The following is a 22,569-nucleotide window of genomic DNA, read 5'->3' as shown; positions in this document are numbered from 1 at the left end:
TTTCTTTCAGTAGCATCCAAATGAACAGAGACACATATATTTGGTTGGTGATTAATAACATTGCTAAGAGCCATAGCCTAAATTACTAAATTGGTGAAAGACAACTGGATCTTTAACAGTTGGATTCAGGAGTCTAATCTTTTAGGAAAGGGGCTAAAACCCTGGTCAATGAGCCATTTGCGGTTCTAATCATTCAACTGATAATAAATAACTTGCTTTGCCCTTGATTTGAATGATCTATTAATTAACTAACTCCCACCTCTAGTAATTTAATATATTCATAATATTCTGGTAAGCTAAGTGGTAAAACACTATAAAGTCCCCCATATAGTCCCCGCTCTATATAGTGACTGGGGGATTTAGGGGTAGGGGTAGATGTTCTCACACAGTAAGCTTATGAGCTATGAGATTAGCAACTCTTAAACAGAGCGTGCACGAGAAGAACTGGGCTTGTGCAAGCAAGCACAAGTTTAATAGTCGATCCCTCTCGGGAGCGTAAACAGGGTTGTGCACGTGTGCACTTAAACAGTTCAGGGGGAGACAGACGTGGCTCTTGAAAAACCAAAAAAGGTTTTTTTTTAATCCACTGGACTTTGCTTCCAAGTTTGAAGACATTGCACTTCCAATCCATCTCTCGACAAACTGTTCTGACAACAGGTGACGAGGACATGGAAGCTGTAGTAGGCGGAAATGAGCAGAAGTAGCCTGTTTATGTAAATGTGTTAGGGTTTCCCGCACACCTGATTTGAGCTGAGATATAATTTCTTCTTCACCTGAACGCCACTATCTGTCTATCTCAATCTGTATCTGTGCCGATAGGTCCATATTAGGGCTGATCATTTCTTCAGTGCTCAGAACAGGGGACCCAGTAATCAAGGCAGAAAGACTATTAGTATTCTCAAAAAGGTGTTTATTAAAAAATTGTGGATCTGCAGTGATTGCAGGGACGCCTAAGGCAGTAACTTCAGCGGGGGGTAAACTCAGGTTAGTGACCATGTAAATCTGATGGAGGATAATTAGGAATGTGTAAGTCGCTAACCTGGTCTTGCAGTTCATTCCGTGACCAGAGAAAGAGGTTGATTCCAGCCGAATGGCTGCCTACAGCATGTGGCGAATGCTGCCCAGAGAGTCCCAGACGATGAGGACTTCAAGACTGCAGAACAGGCAGGCAGGAGATCAGATCCAAGCAGTCAAAGGAAAGCAGCATCCTGAAGGCAAAGCAAAAGCTAGTGTCAAAGAGGTTCACAGGAGTCTGAGCCAGAAGATCAGAGATCCAAAGAGGTACCGAAGGGAAATCTAGGTCGGTTTCGGAAAGCAAATCAAGGCTTGGTCAACAGGTAGGCAAAAAGATCAGAGCAGGAACAGGCAGGCTCAGAGGTCCAGAGGAAAAACGAGACAGGATCAGGCAATCAGAACACAATCAGGTATGCTAGAGAACACTCACCAAAGGCTTGAATAATCTGCCACTGATGACTGGGAGCAGGCAGGTTAAATAGAGACTGGAGCAGGTAACAAAGATGAACAGTGATAAGAAACTGGGTGGAGCTAAACAGGTGAATGGATTGAACTATCAAGCCAGTCACCAGCGCCAAGCTCATGACAACCTGTTTACTTTTAAGGGTAGGCTTAAATTCAGTTCAACTCAGTTTATTTATATAGCACCATTTCACAACACATGTCATCTCAAGGCACTTTACAATTCAACCAGATCATACAATCAAATTGATTCAAAGTTTTCTATCTAAGGAAAACCAGCTGATTGCATCGACTCATTGACTCAATGGCAATTTCTTACACTTAGCAACAGTGGAGAGGAAAAACTCCCTTTTAACAGGAAGAAACCAACAGCAGAACCAGACTCAGTTTGATGGGCCAGTTGCCGAGGATGACTGGGGTTCAAGGCGACAGAAGCAGACATAGAAAAAGAAGCAGATACAAAAGGCAACTGTAAACCAGCTCCACAGGTGGCCCCGTCCAGGAAACACACAGCCAGGCAGACAAGCTTCGAGCCAGCTCCCATGTCGAGGATGAAAGGGAGCACATCCAGCCAGTCACAGTCAGAGAAACAGCACTACTCTGAAAAACAGGCTGTTCTCGAACATCTATAAACAAAGGTGTTGACAGCAGCAGCATGGCTGATATTATTTCTCTTTAGAATGGTGTCACAGCCAAACAGAAACAGACCAGAAAGAACTACTATGAGAAAAAGCAGAGAGAACATAGAGATTGAAATAACAAATTATGCAGAGTGGGAGAATAGAGAAAGAATGAAGCAGAATGATGGAAAAGGGGTCCCCATGTCCTCCAGAAGTCTAAAGCCATAGCAGCATAACTATAGAAATAGCTCGGGATAACCCGAACCTCTCTAACTTTAAGCTTTATCAAAAAGGAAAGTTTTAAGTCTACCCTTAAGTTGACAGGGTGTCTGCCTCACGGACCAAAACTGGTAGTAGGTTCTACTGGAGAGGAGCCTGATAAATAAAAGATCTGCCTTACATTCTACTTTTAGAATTTCTAGGAACCACTAGTAAACCTGCAGATTGAGAGTGAAGTTCTCTGTTAGGAACATAAGGAACAATCATATCTGGAACTTGGCCATTTAAGGCTTTATAAGTGAGAAGGAGGATTTTAAATTATATTCTGGATTTAACAGAGATATTGTGGCGGACCACTAGGGGGCTCCACTCTCACTCAGTGGAGAGGTTGCAGTTATGTTTGTTCGGATGTGTATAAATATGGATTTTCTGTACAGTTGCTCTCAGTTGGAGTAGAGTAAAGAACTGTTTAAACCTGCCTGCTTTGTGTCGTCATCTTCACTCCTCCACATTGGTGACCCATGTGAGCCAACATGTCCGCATCTGATGGCCTGCCCAGCTCCTCTCAGCTGATCGCCGTTTCTGGTGGACCTCCACCGACCCCTACGGCTTCTTTTGCTGTGGCCGTTAAGATCCCGGATTTTTGGCAACATGATCCGCAATCATGGTTCTTCCACGTCGAAGCACAGTTTGCTCTTTGTGGAATCTCATCAGACGACACAAAGTACCACTATGTGGTTTCAGCGCTGGATCCGCCATCCACCAGGCGAGCAATGACCCTGCTTCGCAACCCTCCGGCGGACGGAAAGTAACGCGCCCTCAAGCACCTGCTTCTCCGCCGTTATTCCCTGTCCGACGCAGAACGTGCCGAGAAGTTGCTTTCTCTCTCTGGGTTAGGGGATGGCTCGGCTTTGGAGCTGTTGGAAAGCATGCTGTCCTTGCTGGGTGACGACAACGGTGGATTTCTTTTTATCCACCTGTTCCTGCGACAACTTCCTGCCCCGGTGTGGATCGCTCTGGCTAACTCTTCCCTGCTCCGGGAGAAGGATTACCGCTCGCTGGCGGAAGACGCTGATCACATCCTCCTGGCTTCCTTCACGGTCCATTCGCTAACCAGGGAAACTACAGCAGCTTCTTCTGAGCCTTTGTCCGCTTCAGCGGTCGATCAGCCGTCAGTGATGGCAGTGAATGCCACCAGGAAACGCCAGAAGCCGGCTCTTTGTTTTTACCATCAGCACTTTGGCGCAAGGGCGCGGCGCTGCCTCCCACCCCGACCAAGCCGACGCCTGCTAGCAGCTGCGGCCATCAGCGATAAGGAGAGGCTGCTCTTTGTTGAGGATTCGTGATCGGGGAGACGTTTTCTGGTGGTTTCGTGTTCGCAGAAGAGCCTCGTTCCCCCGGCGGGCTCCGACAGGCTTGCTAAGGGCTGCAGTCCCCAGCGGACTGCCGCTAATGGTTCTCCAATCAGAACATTCAGAGAAAGGTTGGTGACTGTCTGTTTCAATGGGCGTGACTTCCAATGGAACTTTGTAGTGGCTGCAAGCTCTGTCCCCATCATAGGGGCTGACTTCCTCTGTGCTCACGGCCTGCTAGTGGACGTTGCAAACAGGCGTTTAATTGATGCTATGTGTTTTTCCTCACTGCCTTGTATAACGCGAGGAGCTGGGTCGTTAGTACATACTAATTTTTTAGCTTCAGAGGACGCTTTCCAGCGTTTATTGTCAGATTTTCCTTCTCTGACTCTCCCCAATTTTTCAAACACCGACACAAAACACGGGATAGAGCATTATATCCCCACAACTGGCGCTCCAGTGTTTGCGCGCGCATGCCGTCTTGACGCGGCAAAGCTGGCTGTTGCGTGGGAGGAGTTTGCCAACATGGAGCGTTTAGGGATTGTGCGGCGCCCAACAGCCCGTGGGCGTCACCGTTGCACATGGTACCTAAGTCGGACGGCCAGTGGCGGCCTTGTGGGGATTTCCGTCGTCTAAATAACGTCACAGAGAATGACCGTTATCCTATCCCCCACATCAAGGATTTCTCTGTCCATCTCACCGGGACATCCATTTTTTCTAAAGTGGATTTAGTGCAGGGTTATCACCAGGTTCCCATGAGAGCTGAGGACATTCCTAAAACCGGGGATCACTCCATTTGGCCTGTTTGAGTTTTTACGCATGCCATTCGGCCTTAAAGGGGCAGCTCAAACATTTCAGTGGTTGATGGATTCCATTCTCCGTGGGTTGTCCTTTCTTTTTGTTTATTTTGATGACATCCTTGTGGCCAGCAGCTCGGCCGAACAGCACATGACCCACCTACGTCAGCTGTTCCAACGTCTGGCGGCACATGGCCTAATTATCAACCCGGCAAAATGCCAATTTGGGTTGCCGGTCATTGACTTTTTGGGCCACCGCATTTCTGCCAGTGGTGCGGTCCCACTGCCACAAAAAGTTCAGGCGGTGGCCAATTTTCCCTTGCCCCAGACGGTTAAAGCCCTGCAGGAGTTCTTGGGGATGGTTAATTTTTACAACCGCTTTATCCCCAAAGCAGCACAACTTCTGCTGCCGCTTTGCGGTGCTCTAAAACAGAAGAAAGCCACCGACAGCATCGAATGGGTCCCTGAACGCCTCCAGGCGTTTGGTGATGCTAAGTCTGCTTTGGCCGATGCTGCTCTTCCGGCCCACCCTTCCCAGTCAGCACAGATAGCATTGACAACTGATGCATCTGACCTCCGGTGTTTGGCAGCCACTTGCTTTTTTCAGCCACCTTGCTGCCATTTCTGAATTCACGACTGACATTCAATATGTTGCCGGCAAGTCCAACTTAGTGGCCAACTGTCTGTCCCGTGCTCTGATCTCCCCAGTTTATGTCGATATCGATTTTTCTGCTATGGCTGCAGAGCAGCGCAGTGATGCAGACATCCTGGCATTACAGTCTGGGTCCACGGGCCTCCAGCTGGAGGAAAGACAGATACAGGAAGGTGGTCCTCCTCTGATCTGTGATGTCTCTACTGGCTGTCCCCGCCCTCTGGATCCTGTTTCGTGGCGCCGCCGGGTTTTTGACACCTTACACTCCCTCTCACATCCTGACATTAGGGCCTCAGTAAAGCTGGTTGGTTCTAAATTCGTTTGGACTGGACTGTGCAAAACAGTTAGAGAATGGGCTGCAGCCTGTGTCCAGTGCCAGCGTGCTAAGGTCCAGAGGCACACTAAAGCACCCTTGGAACTGTTCCCCATCCCTAACAAGCGGTTTGATCATGTGCATGTAGAACTTGTGGGTCCCCTTCCTCCATCACAGGGTTTGACACATCTACTGACCATGATCGATCGTACAACCCAGTGGGCGGAAGTGGTACCCCTGTCATCCACAACGTCAGCAGCGGTGGCCCAGGCTTTTCTGTCCACCTGGGTTGCATGTTTTGGCCCTCCCTCTGACATAACCTCTGACAGGGGCCCACAGTTCGTTTCAGAGCTTTGGTCCGTCATGGCCGATGGTCTGGGGGTCAAGATCTACCGCACCACTGCATACAATCCGCAGGCTAATGGGTTGTGTGAGCGGTTCCACAGGTCATTGAAAGCTGCGCTCCGTGCTTCTTTGACTGATGGGAACTGGGTTGACCGCCCTCCATGGGTCATGCTTGGTTTGCGTTCAGCTGTTAAGGAGGACCTTGACGCTTCCACAGCTGAACTGGTTTTCGGTCAGCCCCTGGGTGTCCCTGGGGCATTTTTACCTGATTCGCCTACGCCACAGTTCAGTCCACTTGGGCAACGTTTTTTCCCTCAGGGAGACTCCTTTCGTGTTCCTACCCCTGTTCATCATTGTTTGCCCCAGTCTTTTGTTCCTGAGAACTTAGAGACCTCTAAATTTGTTTTTGTTCAACACGATGCACACAGATCACCCCTACGACCTATGCATGATGGCTGTTTCAGGGTCCTTGAACCAGGGCCTAAACATTTTCTTTTGGATTCAGGAGGGCATAAGGAAACTATCTGTATTGATAGGCTCAAACCTGCTCATGTCCTGGCGGACAATCAGGTGGTAACGGCCCAAGCTCCTCGCAGGGGAAGACCCCCCTCTACTATTTTAATGGACCGCTGTTCTCCCTCCAGAGATCGTCATCTATCGGAGCTCAATTCCCCTGCAGCCCCTCCGTGTCGCCCTCGTCCTAAGGCACGGATGTCCCAGGACCATCCTACAGGTTCCAAGTTCAGCTGTTTTGGACGTTTGATGAAACAAAAGGATCTGGATTCGTTTTTTTGTTTTTTTACCCTACTGAGTGTTCGAGGGGGGCATATGTGGCGGATCACTAGGGGGCTCCACTCTCACTCAGTGGAGAGGTTGCAGTTATGTTTGTTCGGATGTGTATATATATGGATTTTCTGCCCAGTTGCTCTCAGTTGGAGTAGAGTAAAGAACTGTTTAAACCTGCCTGCTTTGTGTCGTCATCTTCACTCCTCCACAATATGATCTCTCTTTTTAATTTTCATCAAAACTTCTGCTGCAGCATTTTGGATCAGCTGAAGGCTTCTAACTACAGTTTGTGGACTTCCTGATAGTAAAGAATTACAATAGTCCAGCCTTAAAGTAACAAATGTATGGACTAGTTTCTCAGCATCACCCGTAGACTGAATATTTCTAATTTTTGCAATAATTTTTCATAATTTTTCCGCAGATAAAATAAGAATATTCTAGAAATCTCTTTGCTATAGGATTTCAATGCCAGGTCTTGATCAAAAATAACACCAAGATTTTTTTACTTTATTATCTGAGATCAATTTAATCCCACCCAAATGAAGTGACTGACTAATCAGCTTCTTTTTCAAAGACTCTGATCCAAAGACTATAACGTTTGTTTTGTCTGCATTCAGGAGCAGAAAGTTAAAGGGATAGTTCGGTATTTTTGACATGAATCTGTATGGCTTCCCCATCACCAGTGTCATGCAATCACACTGACTTACCCCTGGCAGCGTCCTGTGAGCAGAGTTCTCGTCCAGTTTTGGTCAAGCCGAAAGTAGTCCGGCAGGTTTGCTAGACCCAGCGAAATAAAACGTTTCTCTTCCCAAAACATTATGTGTTCAAAAGAGTGATATTTTTGCATCCCAAAAACGTTGTAGTGGAAAAAGTCACACGTCGTTATCACTTGGTCCTATTTTCTCTCTGTTCGTATCAGTGCGCGCCGTCATTCAGACAGCTAGGGCCTACTAACCTGACAACAGCCAGATGCATGTCTCCCTCCGCCCAGCTAGGAGCTAGGCGGAGGGAGACATGCATCTGGCTGTTGTTGAGCTCGCTGTCTGAATGACGGCGCGCACTGATACGAACAGAGAGAAAATAGGACCAAGTGATAACGACGTGTGACTTTTTCCACTACAACGTTTTTGGGATGCAAAAATATCACTCTTTTGAACACATAATGTTTTGGGAAGAGAAACGTTTTATTTCGCTGGGTCTAGCAAACCTGCTTGACTACTTTTGGCTTGACCAAAACTGGACGAGAACTCTGCTCACAGGACGCTGCCAGGGGTAAGTCAGTGTGATTGCATGACACTGGTGATGGGGATGCCATACAGATTCATGTCAAAAATACCGAACTATCCCTTTAAGAGTCATTCACATTTTTATGTCTTCAACACATGTTATGTGTCAGCTTATTTGGATTTGTAGACAGATACAGCTGAGTATCATCAACATAACAGTGGAAATTAATCTCATGCTGTATTAAAACTTTTTATTGAAACTTTCCTTTTTGAGAAAGCTTATAGTTAGTGTGGCTCAGGTTATTTGAGGGATTGCTTTTGAGTCAATGAGTCAATACAATCAGCTTGTTTTCCTTAAATAGAAAACTTTCAACAAATCTGATTGCATGATCTGGGTGAATTGTCTCTATAAAGTGCCTTGAGAGCACATGTGTTGTGCATTGGCGGTATATAAATAAACTGAATTGAAATGTATTGAGATATAAAATTGAAATAAATTATTATTATTTTTTTATTTAATTAAAAAATTATATATATATATATATATATAGATATATATGTGTGTGTGTTGGGGGACGGGGGGCGGTCGGGGGGGGGGGGGGGGTTGTATGTGTTTATGGCTCTAGACCCCGAATTTACAGTAATAGTATATTCTTTACCAGTATTATAAGCATGATTCTTCAAGATTCCATATTCCTGTATTACTCGGTGGGTTTGTGTGAGTGCTGTAACCCAGGCCAACTCAGAATTTATTCGTCATTGGTACATCCGGGTATTCAATTTTTTTTGATTGACAGTTGCCATGGCAACAAGCTAGAGCATCGCCATTTTGTCAGGAGGCTTTTTTTTCCCCCCCAGCTCAGTCTTTTTCAAATCTTCTCCCTTCCCGCCGGAATAATGCTGTCAGTGGATTTATGTTTCGGGTTTTCGGATATCGAAACACGTCTACTGAAATGGATTAAGAAGATCGAGAGGCCGACGTTTTAACAGAGTTGGAAATAATTAGGCGGCGCCGCTCTAACTCAGTTGTCCGTGTCTCTGGTCCACCGGGCCGGTTCACTGCGCAGGTTTGGACCGCGCGCCATTTTGTGAAAATTGACACAAAATTCCTGACCAAAAATTATAAGAGGACGAGGCTTCTGTTTAGCGCTAATGATGTTCTGGATATAACCGCGTTGTCACGCTCGTCGAAGACACCAGCACATTCACTGCAAAGGCTAAGTTAAATCAGAATTTGGCGAAACGTTTATTTAGCGGCAGCTAGAGTCGTTAGCTTCAGGCTAGTCGGTGCAAGTGGCTAACGTTAGCTGCGTTCATTTTGTCAGCTAGCGCTAGTTAGCATGTTGCTTGTCATCAGCTGATAAAAACATTTGATAAATTTGCATCGATTGTGGATATTGGTGTTCAAAGCTTTGGACATGGAGCGCTTGCTGGAAATGACTGACGAGTTCTTTTAAGATCTTTTTGTCGGCCAGAGGACAGGGGATTGGATTTACTTGCTAACCCGTACAGGGAGGGGAGAATCTCGAGCTGGATAAGTTTCCTCATCATACAGTTTATTGGACTTTAAATGAAGATCGTGCCATCAGAGGTGAGTAATTCTATGCTATTCACTGCATATTGTGCCTTTATTAGTTCTCTATTTTTTAATGTATATCCTCTATGAATGGTTAACGATGATGGACGCGGTAGTGAAGTTAAAAATTGTAGCTTTTTGGTGTGGCGGCTAGCTAACTATTCACGTATTGAGTTCTGCTTAACGTTTGTTTTCAGTCAGTAGGTCAAGGAATGGATTTTAATTTTGGAAGGGGGGGGGGGCATTCCAGCTGACTGTGAATCATATGTCTGAGTTTGGATTGAGTGTCATGCTGGCACAGTTATTGCTAGCCCTGCTATATCAGACTGTCACTGTATGATTGAAGCTCTGTAGGCTTACCTCCCCCCATTTTACGTGTTGTCAGTAATAAACTGCGTTAACATCAGGGTGCATTTCGGATTTAACTGTTCTAATTGAGCTAACCTGGCTAATGGTCAGCGTTGACTTGTTGCCGAGCCAGCTGAATGGGCCCCACAGCCCCGCTGGCTGAACACAGCGTCACCAGCTAGCGTTGGGTTAGTGATGAGATATGCTCGTCTGTCCCGCAGTTTTCAGGGTAACGACGACAACGTTAGCTAGTTAGTCAGCTGGCTAACGGTAACGTGAGCTCGAATCCGTTTGTCATCTATTTGAAGATTTCGATTCTCCCACGAACGATAACTAGAGACAGGGGTGGAAAATTAACACTGAATATGCGTCCTAAATTCTAACCATGACGAGATCTATCCAGTCGTCTGTAAGTATAGAGCCATTCGGTATTCGTCTATTTACATTGGGCTTTTTTTTATTGTTTGGTTAAGTTACATTTGATTCAGCTTTGAAATCGATCTATCGGTTGGGCGTGAGAAGATGACACACAGGCGTGTTACTGAAATATCTACCCATCTCTTTATACCATATTTTAGCTTTAAAATTTTAAGCTAACCATCGTTATATTTAAACATAAATGGGCCCTTAGATGCCATAATGACTAGAGCCAGGGTAGGAACTGTTCATATTTTAGTACTGAACATTGAGGATGAGCAGGCATTTAGAAGAAACTATAAAGCTACAAGTGTGTTTTTCAAAATGTATCTATTTTTTTAAATTCTAGTTTGATTTTCTCCAGCTGGACTTTTAGATAGATGTTTACATTAAATTAAAACCATCTATCTATTTTATCTCAGTAAAAGCTGGTTTGTTTAAAACAAAACTGTAAATCACAGTTTTTTTTTTTTTTTTTTTTTTAGCTCTCACTAATTTTGCAATTGCCCGTATTACAACCCCATTGTATATATAGCTGCTCCACCTGGGTTATGGCTAACAACTGTCTATTTTAAAAGACTATTTCGTGTCATAAATAGAAGATTTTAAATAGCATATGGACTGAGAGGAGAGCAAATCCCCTTTAAGGCCCACAGCAGTAATAATTCTTATTTCACTGTTCAGGACTTTGGACAGTGAAATAAGCAAATTTGTTTTTAACAGTATTACACAGGCTTCATGTCTAGTTGTCTGGGTTTTTTTTTCTAAGTCTGTTTTACATTCAATATTTTGTGTGAACCACAAGAAGTTCACTTTAAGTAAGATTTTTGCTTCTTAAAAAAGCTATACACTTTGACTGAATTCTGGCATCCCAACATACTTCTAAAAGTTTCTGGGATTTCCTTTTCTTTCGATACTTTGTCTCTGTTTGTCAACCAAAATTTAACTTGAGTACAATTAGATGATATATGATAACAAATTTATTATTGTGTTTTTATTCTTTATAGTGGTTTGTGGTTTGCTGCTGGACTCTTCTCCCAGGATGATATGAAATTTTACAGAAGATGCATCCAGGTTAGCTGATTATATGTCAAGCCGTAGCCCATTGGTGGGGGTATAGTTTACTTTTCATCTCTTCCTTTCCCCCATATATTGCTGCTTTAAGTTTGGAATCGGGTCTAACTCCGTTTAATCGAAAAGTTTCTCTTATATAAGAGGATGTTTTTTTGTATTTTCTTTTTTCCAAATAGCACCACGATTGAATGTTAACTCCTCTTAGGATATCAGTGTTTATATTTTCTTAAACTGCTTAAATTGAAGTTATTTTTAAAATAAAGATATTTATTTCTGATTTGGATCCATATATCTTAACTATGAAATTTAGTTAGTTCTTAGATACGTCTCTGTTCTGTGGACCATCATCTCACAGTTCCTCTTCTTTCTGTCAGTCGAGATATATATATATATATTTTTTTTTTCTTCTTTGGATTTCAAAAGCTGGGTCAGCTTTCTAACACTCTTAGATGGAGTGCATGTTTTGGGCTGTGCAGCTATTTTGCTGTCAGGCTCTTGTGTTGAAAGCAACGTCTAAGTGTGCCAAAGTTCAATTTTATTTCTTGTTTATTTCTTGTTTTCTCATTGGAAAATGGGAGCAGCTCTGCCCTGGCAACAAAAGTAGGCTATTTGCATACTGCGTTGTGATTGGTCTGTGCATTGATGGGCTTGCCAAATCACGCTGTATCTCTGTGGTGATAGGCTATGCTAATTAAGTGCTGTTGCTGGGATTCTGAATAGTGGTTACTGTGTAGCATTGGTGAACTGTGTTGTCTGGTGAGAGATGCTGATAGCTGAACATGCTATTTAACAATTTTTTGATTCCTTCTGGCTTAAAATGAAGAATGATTCACTGTACAGTGTGGAGATGCTGTATTTTCACCACTTCTCCCTGCTAAACCTGCTATTTTTCTCCCTTTTCCTCAGAAAGGTTGATTTATTGCTGTTGTCTTTTTGTTTCTCATCCTCAAATGTTATATTCATATTATATTATAGTGATCATATTTAATAAACCATGCTGTCTCTTAAAATGACATTTATTTTGACAACATATTTTTGCTATACTTAACATAATTTAGTTTGTTTGTTTTTTTTATACTGGACTATATTTATTTACCAATGCTTTTGTGCTTTTATTTAACCATTCTTTATATACAATGATAAATTTATCAATTCCATGTTTATAAAGAAATTGCATGTTTTAGTCTCGGCTACATTAAGTAAGATAACATTTTGTTTATGTTTTGTTAATACAGTAAAATACAATCTTTAACTTTTTAATGTATGTACTAAATATCTGATGTAATTAAATGTCCATTTGATTCATATCTAGATAATTCTCCTGTCCTTTCCTGTGGATTAGTAAATAATGTTAAAAGTGTCTATGCAACTTCTGTTAATTTATCTCAGGAGGAGAGACTTAAGCATGCAAACCTTCGTCCGTCCGGCTTGCGCCCTCTTTTTCTTTACACACTGCTGGTCTTCAGATGGCTGCTCCAATGCCCCATACGCACCAGCAGTACAGTGACCGCCACCAGCCAAGCACTGACCAATCTGTTACGGTCTTACCGTACAGCGACCAGACACCACAGCTCACTGCCAATCAGGTATCCTAACCCCATCCTGCTGCACTCCTTGGATTTAAATCACTTAAAAGGATCGTCATACTTACTGTAACATGCAACACTGCTTCCCCTTTCTCCTCTGTCACTAGGCAAAAGTAGCTGCTTATTAAATATTTCCTTCAATTATGTCATGTTATGCTTAATATTTATTTTTGTTTTTTACTCAATCATATGTAAATTAAGTTTTTACCTGTAGAATTGTGTTGCTCCTTGTCGTAATGAGGTTTTATTTTTACTTTTTTCACTCCAGAGGCACATGCCCCAGTGCTTTCGTGACCCAACTTCAGCTCCCCTGAGGAAGCTCTCCATTGACCTTATCAAAACATACAAACACATCAATGAGGTTAGTATGCAACTTTTAATTTTAATTTATCCATTCTTTAAGTTTTCCTTATTAAATATATAAAATATAAGCTGAAATGAAATATATCTCAGCTTATTTTCAGTGAAAATCTAAGCAGAGACAGTTTCTAAACCTTATTTGCTAGCCCTCAGTGCATAAACAGACTGGTTGATAAAAAAAAACAGAAACTTTCTGACTAAACTGTATTGTAAATAAATATGAAATGTTAAATAAAATCTTGGGTTGACGGTTATGTCATATTTTCTCTTTTACTAAACCGTTGCATGGTTATATTGTTTTTTTTTTTTTTGTGGATTCACAGGTGTATTATGCAAAAAAGAAGCGGCGACACCAACAGGGTCAGGGTGAGGACTCCAGTCACAAAAAGGAGAGGAAAGTATTTAACGATGGCTATGACGATGATAACTATGACTACATCGTCAAGAATGGGGAGAAGTGGATGGACCGTTATGAGATTGATTCCTTGATAGGAAAAGGATCATTCGGACAGGTTTGTTTACATTCTTGTGAAACAATTTTGCTTTGAAAAAAATTACTTTTTGAAGAAATTTTAATTTGAGCTGAAAATTGGCCCTCAGGTTGTGAAAGCATACGACAGAGTAGAGCAAGAATGGGTCGCTATTAAGATCATCAAGAACAAGAAGGCTTTCCTTAACCAAGCCCAAATAGAAGTGCGACTCCTGGAGCTGATGAACAAACATGATACCGAGATGAAATACTACATTGGTAATCAACTCTCAGAACAGTATTTCCTCTCTGACAAAACATTTTTCTTTTGGTTTACTAACATTACAATCTGATTTGCTGCAGTTCACCTAAAGCGACACTTCATGTTTCGAAACCACCTCTGCCTCGTCTTCGAGATGCTTTCATACAACCTATACGACCTTCTCCGAAATACCAACTTCCGCGGAGTTTCTCTCAATCTCACCCGGAAGTTTGCCCAGCAGCTATGCACGGCACTACTCTTCCTGGCCACGCCTGAGCTCAGCATTATCCACTGTGACCTGAAGCCAGAGAACATTCTCCTCTGTAACCCTAAGAGGAGTGCCATCAAAATAGTGGACTTTGGCAGCTCATGCCAACTGGGACAAAGGGTGCGAAGCTGCTAGCCGTCTAATAAATGAGTGCTGTATGGACGTGGCCGAGAGAAAAGGTCTCATCTGTTTTCTTCCACCTTTTATGCGCAGATATACCAGTATATCCAGAGTCGCTTCTACCGTTCCCCAGAGGTGCTTCTGGGAATGCCCTATGACCTGGCAATCGATATGTGGTCCTTGGGGTGTATCTTGGTAGAAATGCATACCGGAGAACCTCTCTTTAGCGGAGCAAATGAGGTAAACTATTATATAGATTATCCTGATATGTGCTGGTCTAAGATGTATTCCTTTAAACAGGATTAGGAAATCTTATTAATATTTCTTTCCTGCCAGGTTGACCAGATGAACAAAATAGTTGAGGTTCTTGGCATCCCACCTAATCACATAATGGACCTAGCCCCAAAAGCCAGGAAGTTCTTTGAGAAGCTTTCGGATGGGACATGGAGTGTTAAGAAGACCAAAGATGGCAAAAGGGTAAGGCCAGTTTTCTTCTAATGCTGAAACGCTGATAATTCATTTTCGAAACTAAAGATGGGTTTTGATATTTGGAATTGATTTTATCTTATTTTAGTTTTTTAAATTTCTGTCTTTCTTTTTTTTAACAGTATAAGCCTCCAGCTTCACGGAAGCTCCACTCCATCCTCGGTGTGGAAACAGGGGGTCCAGGTGGCCGGCGGGCGGGAGAGTCTGGCCATGCCGTTGCTGACTACTTGAAATTCAAGGACCTGATCCTACGAATGTTGGATTATGACCCCAAGAGTCGTATCCAACCCTACTATGCCCTGCAGCACAGCTTCTTTAAGAAGACTGCGGATGAGGGGACCAATACAAGCAGCAGTGTGTCAACAAGTCCCGCGTTAGAGCAGTCCCAGTCTTCAGGAACCACCTCCAGCACCTCCTCTAGTTCAGGTAGTGGTCAGCGGAAGTGTTTTTTTTTTTTTTTTTTTTTTGTGTGCCTTTTACAGCTTTCTGATTTTTCTTTAAGTTTGACCTCTTCTTTAATTTCAAATTAGAAGTGGTACCTTAAAATAAACAAGATTATCGAAATATTTTTTTTCCCCCCAATTGAATCAGTGTTCTTTAAAAATCAGAACCACTTTTTTATCAGGCTTGTATGTTTTAGGGTTTAACATGTTGATCCAGTAGCTAATGTTAAGTATTTTTTGCTTACATAAGTATAACAATGTAGCCCAAGAAAGCTTAACCTGATGGAAGTTGATGAATATGTCCTTGTGACACGTTTTTCTACCACCTAGGAGGATCATCTGGAACTAGTACCAGTGGCAGAGCAAGGTCAGACCCTACCCATCACCACTTGCACAGTGGAGGACACTTTGGCACGACCATGCCTGCCATGGATGGTGACAGCCTCTGTCCACAGGTCAGTAAGTCACTTGGAATGATATTTCATTTTAACCTGCTACATAATATTTCTTGAAAAAACAAAGGAAGGAATTATGTTCTATTGATGTTGAACGTTCGACCAATATACCACTTTAAAGTTAGTTTCTCCGATGTTGCTATCTTGGAATTATGAGCTTTGGTTTAATGAGTCATCCTATATTCCTAATGTAAACTTTACTTGCTTTGTATTAAAGAAATTAGCACAAATAAGATTCTCCACCCTAACACAATAAATAATGTCTTATTTTGGATGAATAAAATTAAATAAAAAAACAATGAGGTGTAGAAATAGAGGTATATTTTTAGATGGAATATGGCATGACATCACACACCATGTCTCATTTGTGGTTCTATGGTTTCTAACATGTACGTCCATCTAAACAGCTGCCAGTCAAGGCTTAGCCCCTTAACATGGCAGCAACATGGTTGAGGGCCCCTTGGGTTGAAACCAGAGCTACTGTCATTGTCATTGTGGTGTAATTGCGTTACTAACTAAGCAGTCTGCTAGTACCTTTGACTGAGAACATGCACAATTTGATGCTAATGGTGAAACACTTCAGTAATGCCATAATTACTCTGTTATTCTAACAATAAAAAAATTCCAACTAAGAGGTTCTCCAGTTCGCAGCATTATAAAGTTAAACGTTGCTTACTCACTAGATGTGTCTTCCAAGAGGCGATACTGTATTTATCCTGGGCTGATATCAACATCCTATATTTATTTCCTTAAGGTGGCTTGAGTTTTTTAAGGCGGGGAGGGGATGGGGTTGCATTTTTTTTTCTTCATTGTGTGACCGTGATTTTAATGCATCTCTGGTTTGTGGATGTTACACTGAAGTAGAGAAGTAATGTCAGCACTATGATCGGTTTTTCATGGTGTTCAAAGACTAGGGAAATTATATCAGTAAATGTTGGTTACTGGCCATAACTGCAGAATTAATGTCAGATATTGATATTAACCCAAGTTTTCATTTTGGTGTATCCCTAGACTTTGTTAAATTAAAACATGCATCTTGGCCTTCAATTAAAATCTGCTGGAAAATCGGGAGCTTCAGAGTGGATTTTTTTTGTTTGTTTGTCTTATAATGCAGATTTAAAACCATAGAAGGCCCACAAGAGCTCACTGTCTTTTATGTGTTTTTCTGTTGGCCCTCTTTGTTTGTTGATTTCAATACTGGATCAGTGCTAGTATTAGCCTGACCTGCTAGTAGCACTCCTGTCTCTATTCGCTAAATGGTGTGAATCCAACAATCATGGCTGCTGCTAACTCTACTTCCACATAAAAATGCACACACACAAGTCAAATTGTAGTGTGATCCTCAGTGAGCAAAAAAATAGGTCTGAATGAGCTCTTTGTGTAGTATTTTCGCTCCTAAAACTGATATAACATGAATTTAAAGATAATTTCAGAAGGATTGTATAAGTAAAGCCCAGAAGAGCTTACGCTCTATGTGTAGAGAGTACCTAGTTATGATTCTACAGAAAAATATACATTTGCTTGTTAGGAGACTAAATTTGTTTAAGTTATGTATACCTAATAGGATAACTTTTTTTTTCTCCCAAAAGTCTTATATATATTGTAAAATGAATTTGTTTCTCAGTTAACAGGTAGTTCTAATGTTTGCCATGTAAAAACAGAACAAAGAAAACAGGCATTACATGGTTGTTGCAAATCTTGCCATGTAGTTTCATACATCATAACTTTTTGTAGTTTTAGAATATTTTTTGACACTCAAATGTTTTTATATACGGTATATATAAGTGTTGCTGGATCCACAGAAGGTTATTTGCAAAACAAACCCCTGCTTCATTAACACTAATGCAAAGATCAAAACATTACTTTATAAAACAATACAAAGAATGTTCTACGTGACTTCCCATCTGACCAGTGGTTGATCTGATTTATACCCATGTCGTTTAAACAATCCTAGGCTTATAAATAAATTTTTTCCCTTGTAGTTAAGTGTTCTATTGTATTATAGAAATAAATGATCCTTAGGTCCTTAGACAATACTTAAAAACACAAATGAGTGGCAAATCGTTGGCTTGAAACAGCATTACAGTCTATTCCCATCGCTTTAGTTTCCTATTCCAGTTTGGACCAGTTGATTCTAATGTTTGACATATAAGGATCCCAGATAGAATCAAAAATAATTTTTAACAATTTTTAGTGTTGGTAGACACGACTTTTTTGAGAAATAAACGTAAATTTCCTTCTGCACGCTATGAAAATGGTATAGAAAAAATGTAATTACAGGATTTCAAAGCAGGTGCAGCTAATTATGTGGTTGAATCCTATAAAGTCATAAAAGTTGGTTCACCTGTTCAGTTCTGACTCCTGTCTTTTACTTGGCATTCACAGGCAAGACAGCCTTACCCACCTCCACTGGTGTGGGGAGGCGGCGTTGGACCGGAGTCGGTCACTGGAGAAACCCACCCAGTTCAGGAGACCACCTTCCACGTTCCCCCTCAACACCCCAAGGCCCTGCATCCCCACTCCCATTTTCATCATCACCATGGGCAGATGATGGCGACGCGTCCGCGCCCACGCCACTACACCTCCCCGACACATAGCTCTTCAACGCAGGACTCCATGGAGGTGGTTCATGGCCATCTGTCCATGACCTCCCTGTCTTCCTCTGCCTCCTCTTCCTCAACATCATCCTCTTCCACTGGGAACCATGGGAACCAGGCCTACCAGCTCCGCCACTTGCCCGCCGGAGCCCTGGACTTTGGTCAGAACGGTGGGCTGAGCATGGGGCTAGGTGCCTTCTCGAACCCACGACAGGAGACTGGCATGGCAGCGCACCCTGCATTCTCCATGGGCACGAACACAGGGCCTGGCCATTACCTAGCGGAAGGCCACCTCGGCATGAGGCAGGGCATGGACCGGGAGGAGTCTCCAATGACTGGAGTATGTGTGCAGCAGAGTTCTATGGCCAGCTCGTGACTGCACTGACATTTGGCTGTGTGTTCCCCCTGTGCGTCATTTTTAAGGTGGTGTTTTTTACTACAAGGTGTGTTGAGAACAAAAGCTGCTCACGTCAGAAGGGAGATATCACTGAACCGCTACAACAGAGAAAAAACCTTTGTTAAAAGTATATATGTAATTTTTATCAGTTTTTTCTTTTGCAATCATTAGGCACAAAATAATACTGCGGAATAACCATAGTGAGATTGAGACATCCATCTTACCATTTCACCAATTTCATGTAACCACAAAGTAATCACCATATGGTATTATGTGGCAAAATCTTCTAAATGAGCATTTCAGGAGCAAAGATGGAGGCTGTTTCGCAGCTAGCTGTTGGTGAGGAAATGCTTGGCGTCTTTAGGTTCAAACTGTGGAGCGCCTGACATTACTGTTCCACCGTCAGTAATTATTTTTGCCCTTTTTTTTTTTTTTTTGTCTTTTTTTTTTTTTTTGCTACTCAAAATGAAATTCACATAAAAGCTGCTTGTAAATCCTGTAGCTTGACAACGAGGGGAAGTTTTTTTGCGGTGATATTTCTTGTTGGTCGGTTTTGTGTGACTCTGTTAAAGGGGAGCACATAGCAGTGGAGTCCCTACGCATGTGCTGGCCTGGTGACAAGGAAGATTCCCCGCGGGGTGGAACTGACACCAGCCGGGGTTAAAGGAGGAGGGAGGCACCACCTCCTCATGCCCAGCGGCCCTGTTGCCCCGCAGGATGCAACTGGGGGCCCAGCACAGGCGAGAGCAGCGATGGGCACGGGAGACGGAAGGATCCGGCCCGGTGAAAGGAAGACAGTCAGTGGCTGGTTCTAGATAACCCTTTGGCCTTATGACTCATGGACTTGGAATGAAAATGGAGCTGGACATTATCATTTGAATTAAGATGGCTTTCTCTATTTTTTATTTTTTTTCCTCTCTAGACAGCCCTTAATTCTGTAAGGAAATTAAACCAACTTAGAAAAGGTAAATAAGAATGGTAATCTGAGGCCTTTCTCAAAGATTTCGTCTTCAGCAGGGGCCCCACATAACAGGGTCTTATTGTACACAACAACCTCCTAAACATTACTTCCTTAAAATTCACTGGTTAAGGATTTTGCAGTGGAAAGAACTTTCTATTCCAGAGTCTACCTTTTTTTTGTTTTCTTTTGTTTTTTTAATGCCCCACCCTCTTTTTTGCATGTAGTCCCTCATCAGAAACCACCTGCACAAGTCTCTCCATCCAAAACATGGAAACTGAAGAAAAAAATGATTTAAGTGACTGCCTTTTTTTCTCCTCAAATTATGCTGTGAATTTTACAAGGATTTATTTTCCCTTTGGATATGTTTTTATACCAAAGCAGTTGTTTTATAGCATATAGGTGTCTGTAACCAATAATGTAGCAGTTCACCACTTTGACGCAAAAGTTTATTGAGATCTTATTTTAACGTCAACACAAACAGCTGCAATATATTACTTTTAGCAAAACTGGAGACCATCGTTGAGACCGTTGGCTATTGTGTATTCTGGCCAGATTTGTTTGCAACCTTTACCAAAACTTGTTTTTTCCATAATAATTGGTAGATTATTTTGGGAGTCTTTTAAAAACTTTGGTATGTTAGAGAACTTGGTAGTTACTCTGCAGGCTACAGAGTAGCAAGATAGAAGCTGATGGTTTAAAAAGAAAAAAAAGGAGACTAATGCGTTCTATTTCTGTGTTGTTGTTTTTTTTTTCTTTTACCCCTCCCCCTTCCCCGTCATCATACTATTTCAAAGGGTGTTGCTGCCTTTCATACATCATTTGGTCAACTTAGCTAGTTTCTGCCGTTAAGCAAGACTTTGTCATTGTCTTGCCAGGGTAAGGGTATTTGTGGTAAACCAGTTTGTGTTGAATGGTATAGTTCTGATTTGGTTGGACAAATCCCCATGATTGTCCTTTTCAAAGGGGGGAAAAAAAGGTGTCTTGTCAGCCCAACCATAACGGTGCTTTTCTAAGCAGACATGCATGTCCTCAACATTAATCAATGACCAGAAATATTTTTTTTTTATATCAGGGATTTTAAAGTGCTTTCTTTGTTCTGTTGTTGATTTTTACCACTTTTATGAAATTTGAAAAATAAAAACTAACATAAAAAAAAACTGCCCACTGTCACCTTGCCAATTAAGGGCAGGTCACAGGTCATGCTGTTGTCATTTTCTAAGAGAAACCATCCTTTTAGAAGTCATGCTTGGTATTTCCACGAACACAAATGTAAAGCTACCTATATTGAAGATTGGGGTTTGATCTGGATGTCAAGGTTAATTGCAGATTTGCAATCATTTTTTTCATACCCCACTGAATTTGAGACATTTAGATCTTTGTCAGTGGATTTTATTACTGGCATTCATACTGGTACTAAACATTCCAAAAATAAAGACTGAAAAAGAAAAAAATTGACTGCAGTGACTCGTAAGTGTGCGCCTATTTCAGATCATGCTGATTGACCTCTTATTTAGAGCAGTTGTCATGAAATGCAGCCCCTTTTTAATAGTTGAAATAGAATTTATGTATATATTTATATTTTTTTAATAAAGGAAGTATAGAACTCACTACCTTGCTCCTGCTGGTATGTTGATTATGTTTGTCAATTTGGTGACCATTCAGTGGGCAGGAACTCCTGTTTTCTTAGTGGCAAAACCTTGCCTTTTGGCAAAGGTACTTGACTACATCAGGACAACACTATGAGGTAGGGTTTGAATCAAACAGGGAAAGCTAGATCTTCAAACCTTAATAATTTTCACAGGGTATATTGTAAGTGCATGTACATCACAAACCTTAATTTTTGGTTATATGAGAAGCACATGGTTGAAAAAAATGGTTCCATCGTTCAAAAGCCTGTTGAGTTTGTGAATTACACACAAACAGATAATTGTTGACATATCTAAACACCCAACCGAAGTTGAAATCCTTTTTTTTTCTTTAACTTGGATTTAGCATTATTTTCCCCATCTTATTTTTATTTTATTTCACTCTTTTTCACTTTTTTTGTACATGCAACATGCACTATAGAATCGAACAGCATGGGGGAAAGGATAAGTCCATGTATCCACAGATTGTAAGATCTAGTCAAGACTTTGCTGTGTTTATGACAATGCCCTTTGTATTATATTAAGACAGTCTTATGTATGATATATAAAAGAAGTTAATTGAATTACTTTGTGTCATCATTGTTTTTCTTTCTAACTATTTTTACACCACTGCTGCAGTGAATAATCTTCCATCCGTGCACACGACAAACAATACCCAACATTAAAACATAACAGTGCTGTCTCGTATCTGTATATTGTTGATTTTCTATTGAGATGGCGTAGTGTAACTCCTCGTGGCTCGTTGGTCTAGGGGTATGATTCTCGCTTCGGGTGCGAGAGGTCCCGGGTTCAAATCCCGGACGAGCCCTGTTTTCTTCTGGCGATTCTTCAATATGTGGAAGTAAAATTAATCTTTAAAGCAAAAACTGTAGATAACTTCTGCAAATAGCAGCGTATTTAAAATTTTGTGATTTAAAATATATTATGTTTCCTTTTTACTTAGTTCATGACACAGCAGCAGGAGCCCATACAAAGGAAACTTTGTAAGTAAGTTTTAAAGAAGCTGAGGAAGATCGGACAGCAAAAGAGGGCTCGTCCGGGATTTGAACCCGGGACCTCTCGCACCCTAAGCGAGAATCATACCCCTAGACCAACGAGCCGGTGCACAATGGGAACTGAGGTGTGATATTGACTCGACAACTAAGTATGACATCTGGGAAAACCGGGGACTGGATCATATGGTGTAGAAAATGTTATAGAACTTCTTACGCGCGATGCGTCCGCCACACACAACTCGACGTTAAAAACAGGCAGAACGAGTTGCTCCACTGCGTAAAAGAACACACAGCATATAAACGTTAGGATCTGTGGTCAGACT

At 41.9% G+C, this 22,569-nt stretch overlaps 1 protein-coding gene and 2 non-coding genes across 7 annotated transcripts; 2 read left to right on the top strand and 1 right to left on the bottom strand.

The window, feature by feature from the left end:
* Positions 1-8,595: 8,595 nt before the first annotated feature.
* On the top strand, positions 8,596-21,814 carry dyrk1ab (dual-specificity tyrosine-(Y)-phosphorylation regulated kinase 1A, b). Of its 5 annotated transcripts, none has more exons than XM_038303318.1 (12): positions 8,596-9,377; positions 11,135-11,201; positions 12,591-12,787; positions 13,056-13,148; positions 13,471-13,659; positions 13,748-13,895; positions 13,980-14,266; positions 14,360-14,506; positions 14,603-14,743; positions 14,875-15,178; positions 15,526-15,650; positions 18,036-18,623. In XM_038303318.1, the coding sequence occupies exons 3-12, from the start codon at positions 12,668-12,670 to the stop codon at positions 18,621-18,623; spliced, it is 2,142 nt and encodes a 713-aa protein (XP_038159246.1). In that variant the 5' UTR covers positions 8,596-9,377; positions 11,135-11,201; positions 12,591-12,667. The 5 variants fall into 5 exon arrangements, with proteins under 5 accessions (XP_038159246.1, XP_038159245.1, XP_038159247.1 ...); XM_038303319.1 differs by lacking the exon at positions 8,596-9,377 and adding an exon at positions 9,845-10,119; XM_038303317.1 differs by lacking the exon at positions 11,135-11,201.
* Positions 21,815-21,987: 173 nt separating this feature from the next.
* Positions 21,988-22,059, top strand: trnap-cgg. The gene has a single exon. It is a non-coding gene; the product is annotated as a tRNA-Pro (tRNA).
* A 220-nt stretch (positions 22,060-22,279) lies between these two features.
* Positions 22,280-22,351, bottom strand: trnap-agg. Its single transcript has one exon. It is a non-coding gene; the product is annotated as a tRNA-Pro (tRNA).
* Between the last annotated feature and the right edge of the window lie 218 nt (positions 22,352-22,569).

The sequence above is a fragment of the Cyprinodon tularosa genome, unplaced genomic scaffold (assembly GCF_016077235.1).
Source record: "Cyprinodon tularosa strain WSP-4 unplaced genomic scaffold, ASM1607723v1 ctg51, whole genome shotgun sequence".
NCBI lineage: Eukaryota > Metazoa > Chordata > Actinopteri > Cyprinodontiformes > Cyprinodontidae > Cyprinodon > Cyprinodon tularosa.
The sequence above is the reverse complement of the archived record's forward strand: the minus strand, read 5'-3'. Positions and strand labels throughout refer to the sequence as shown.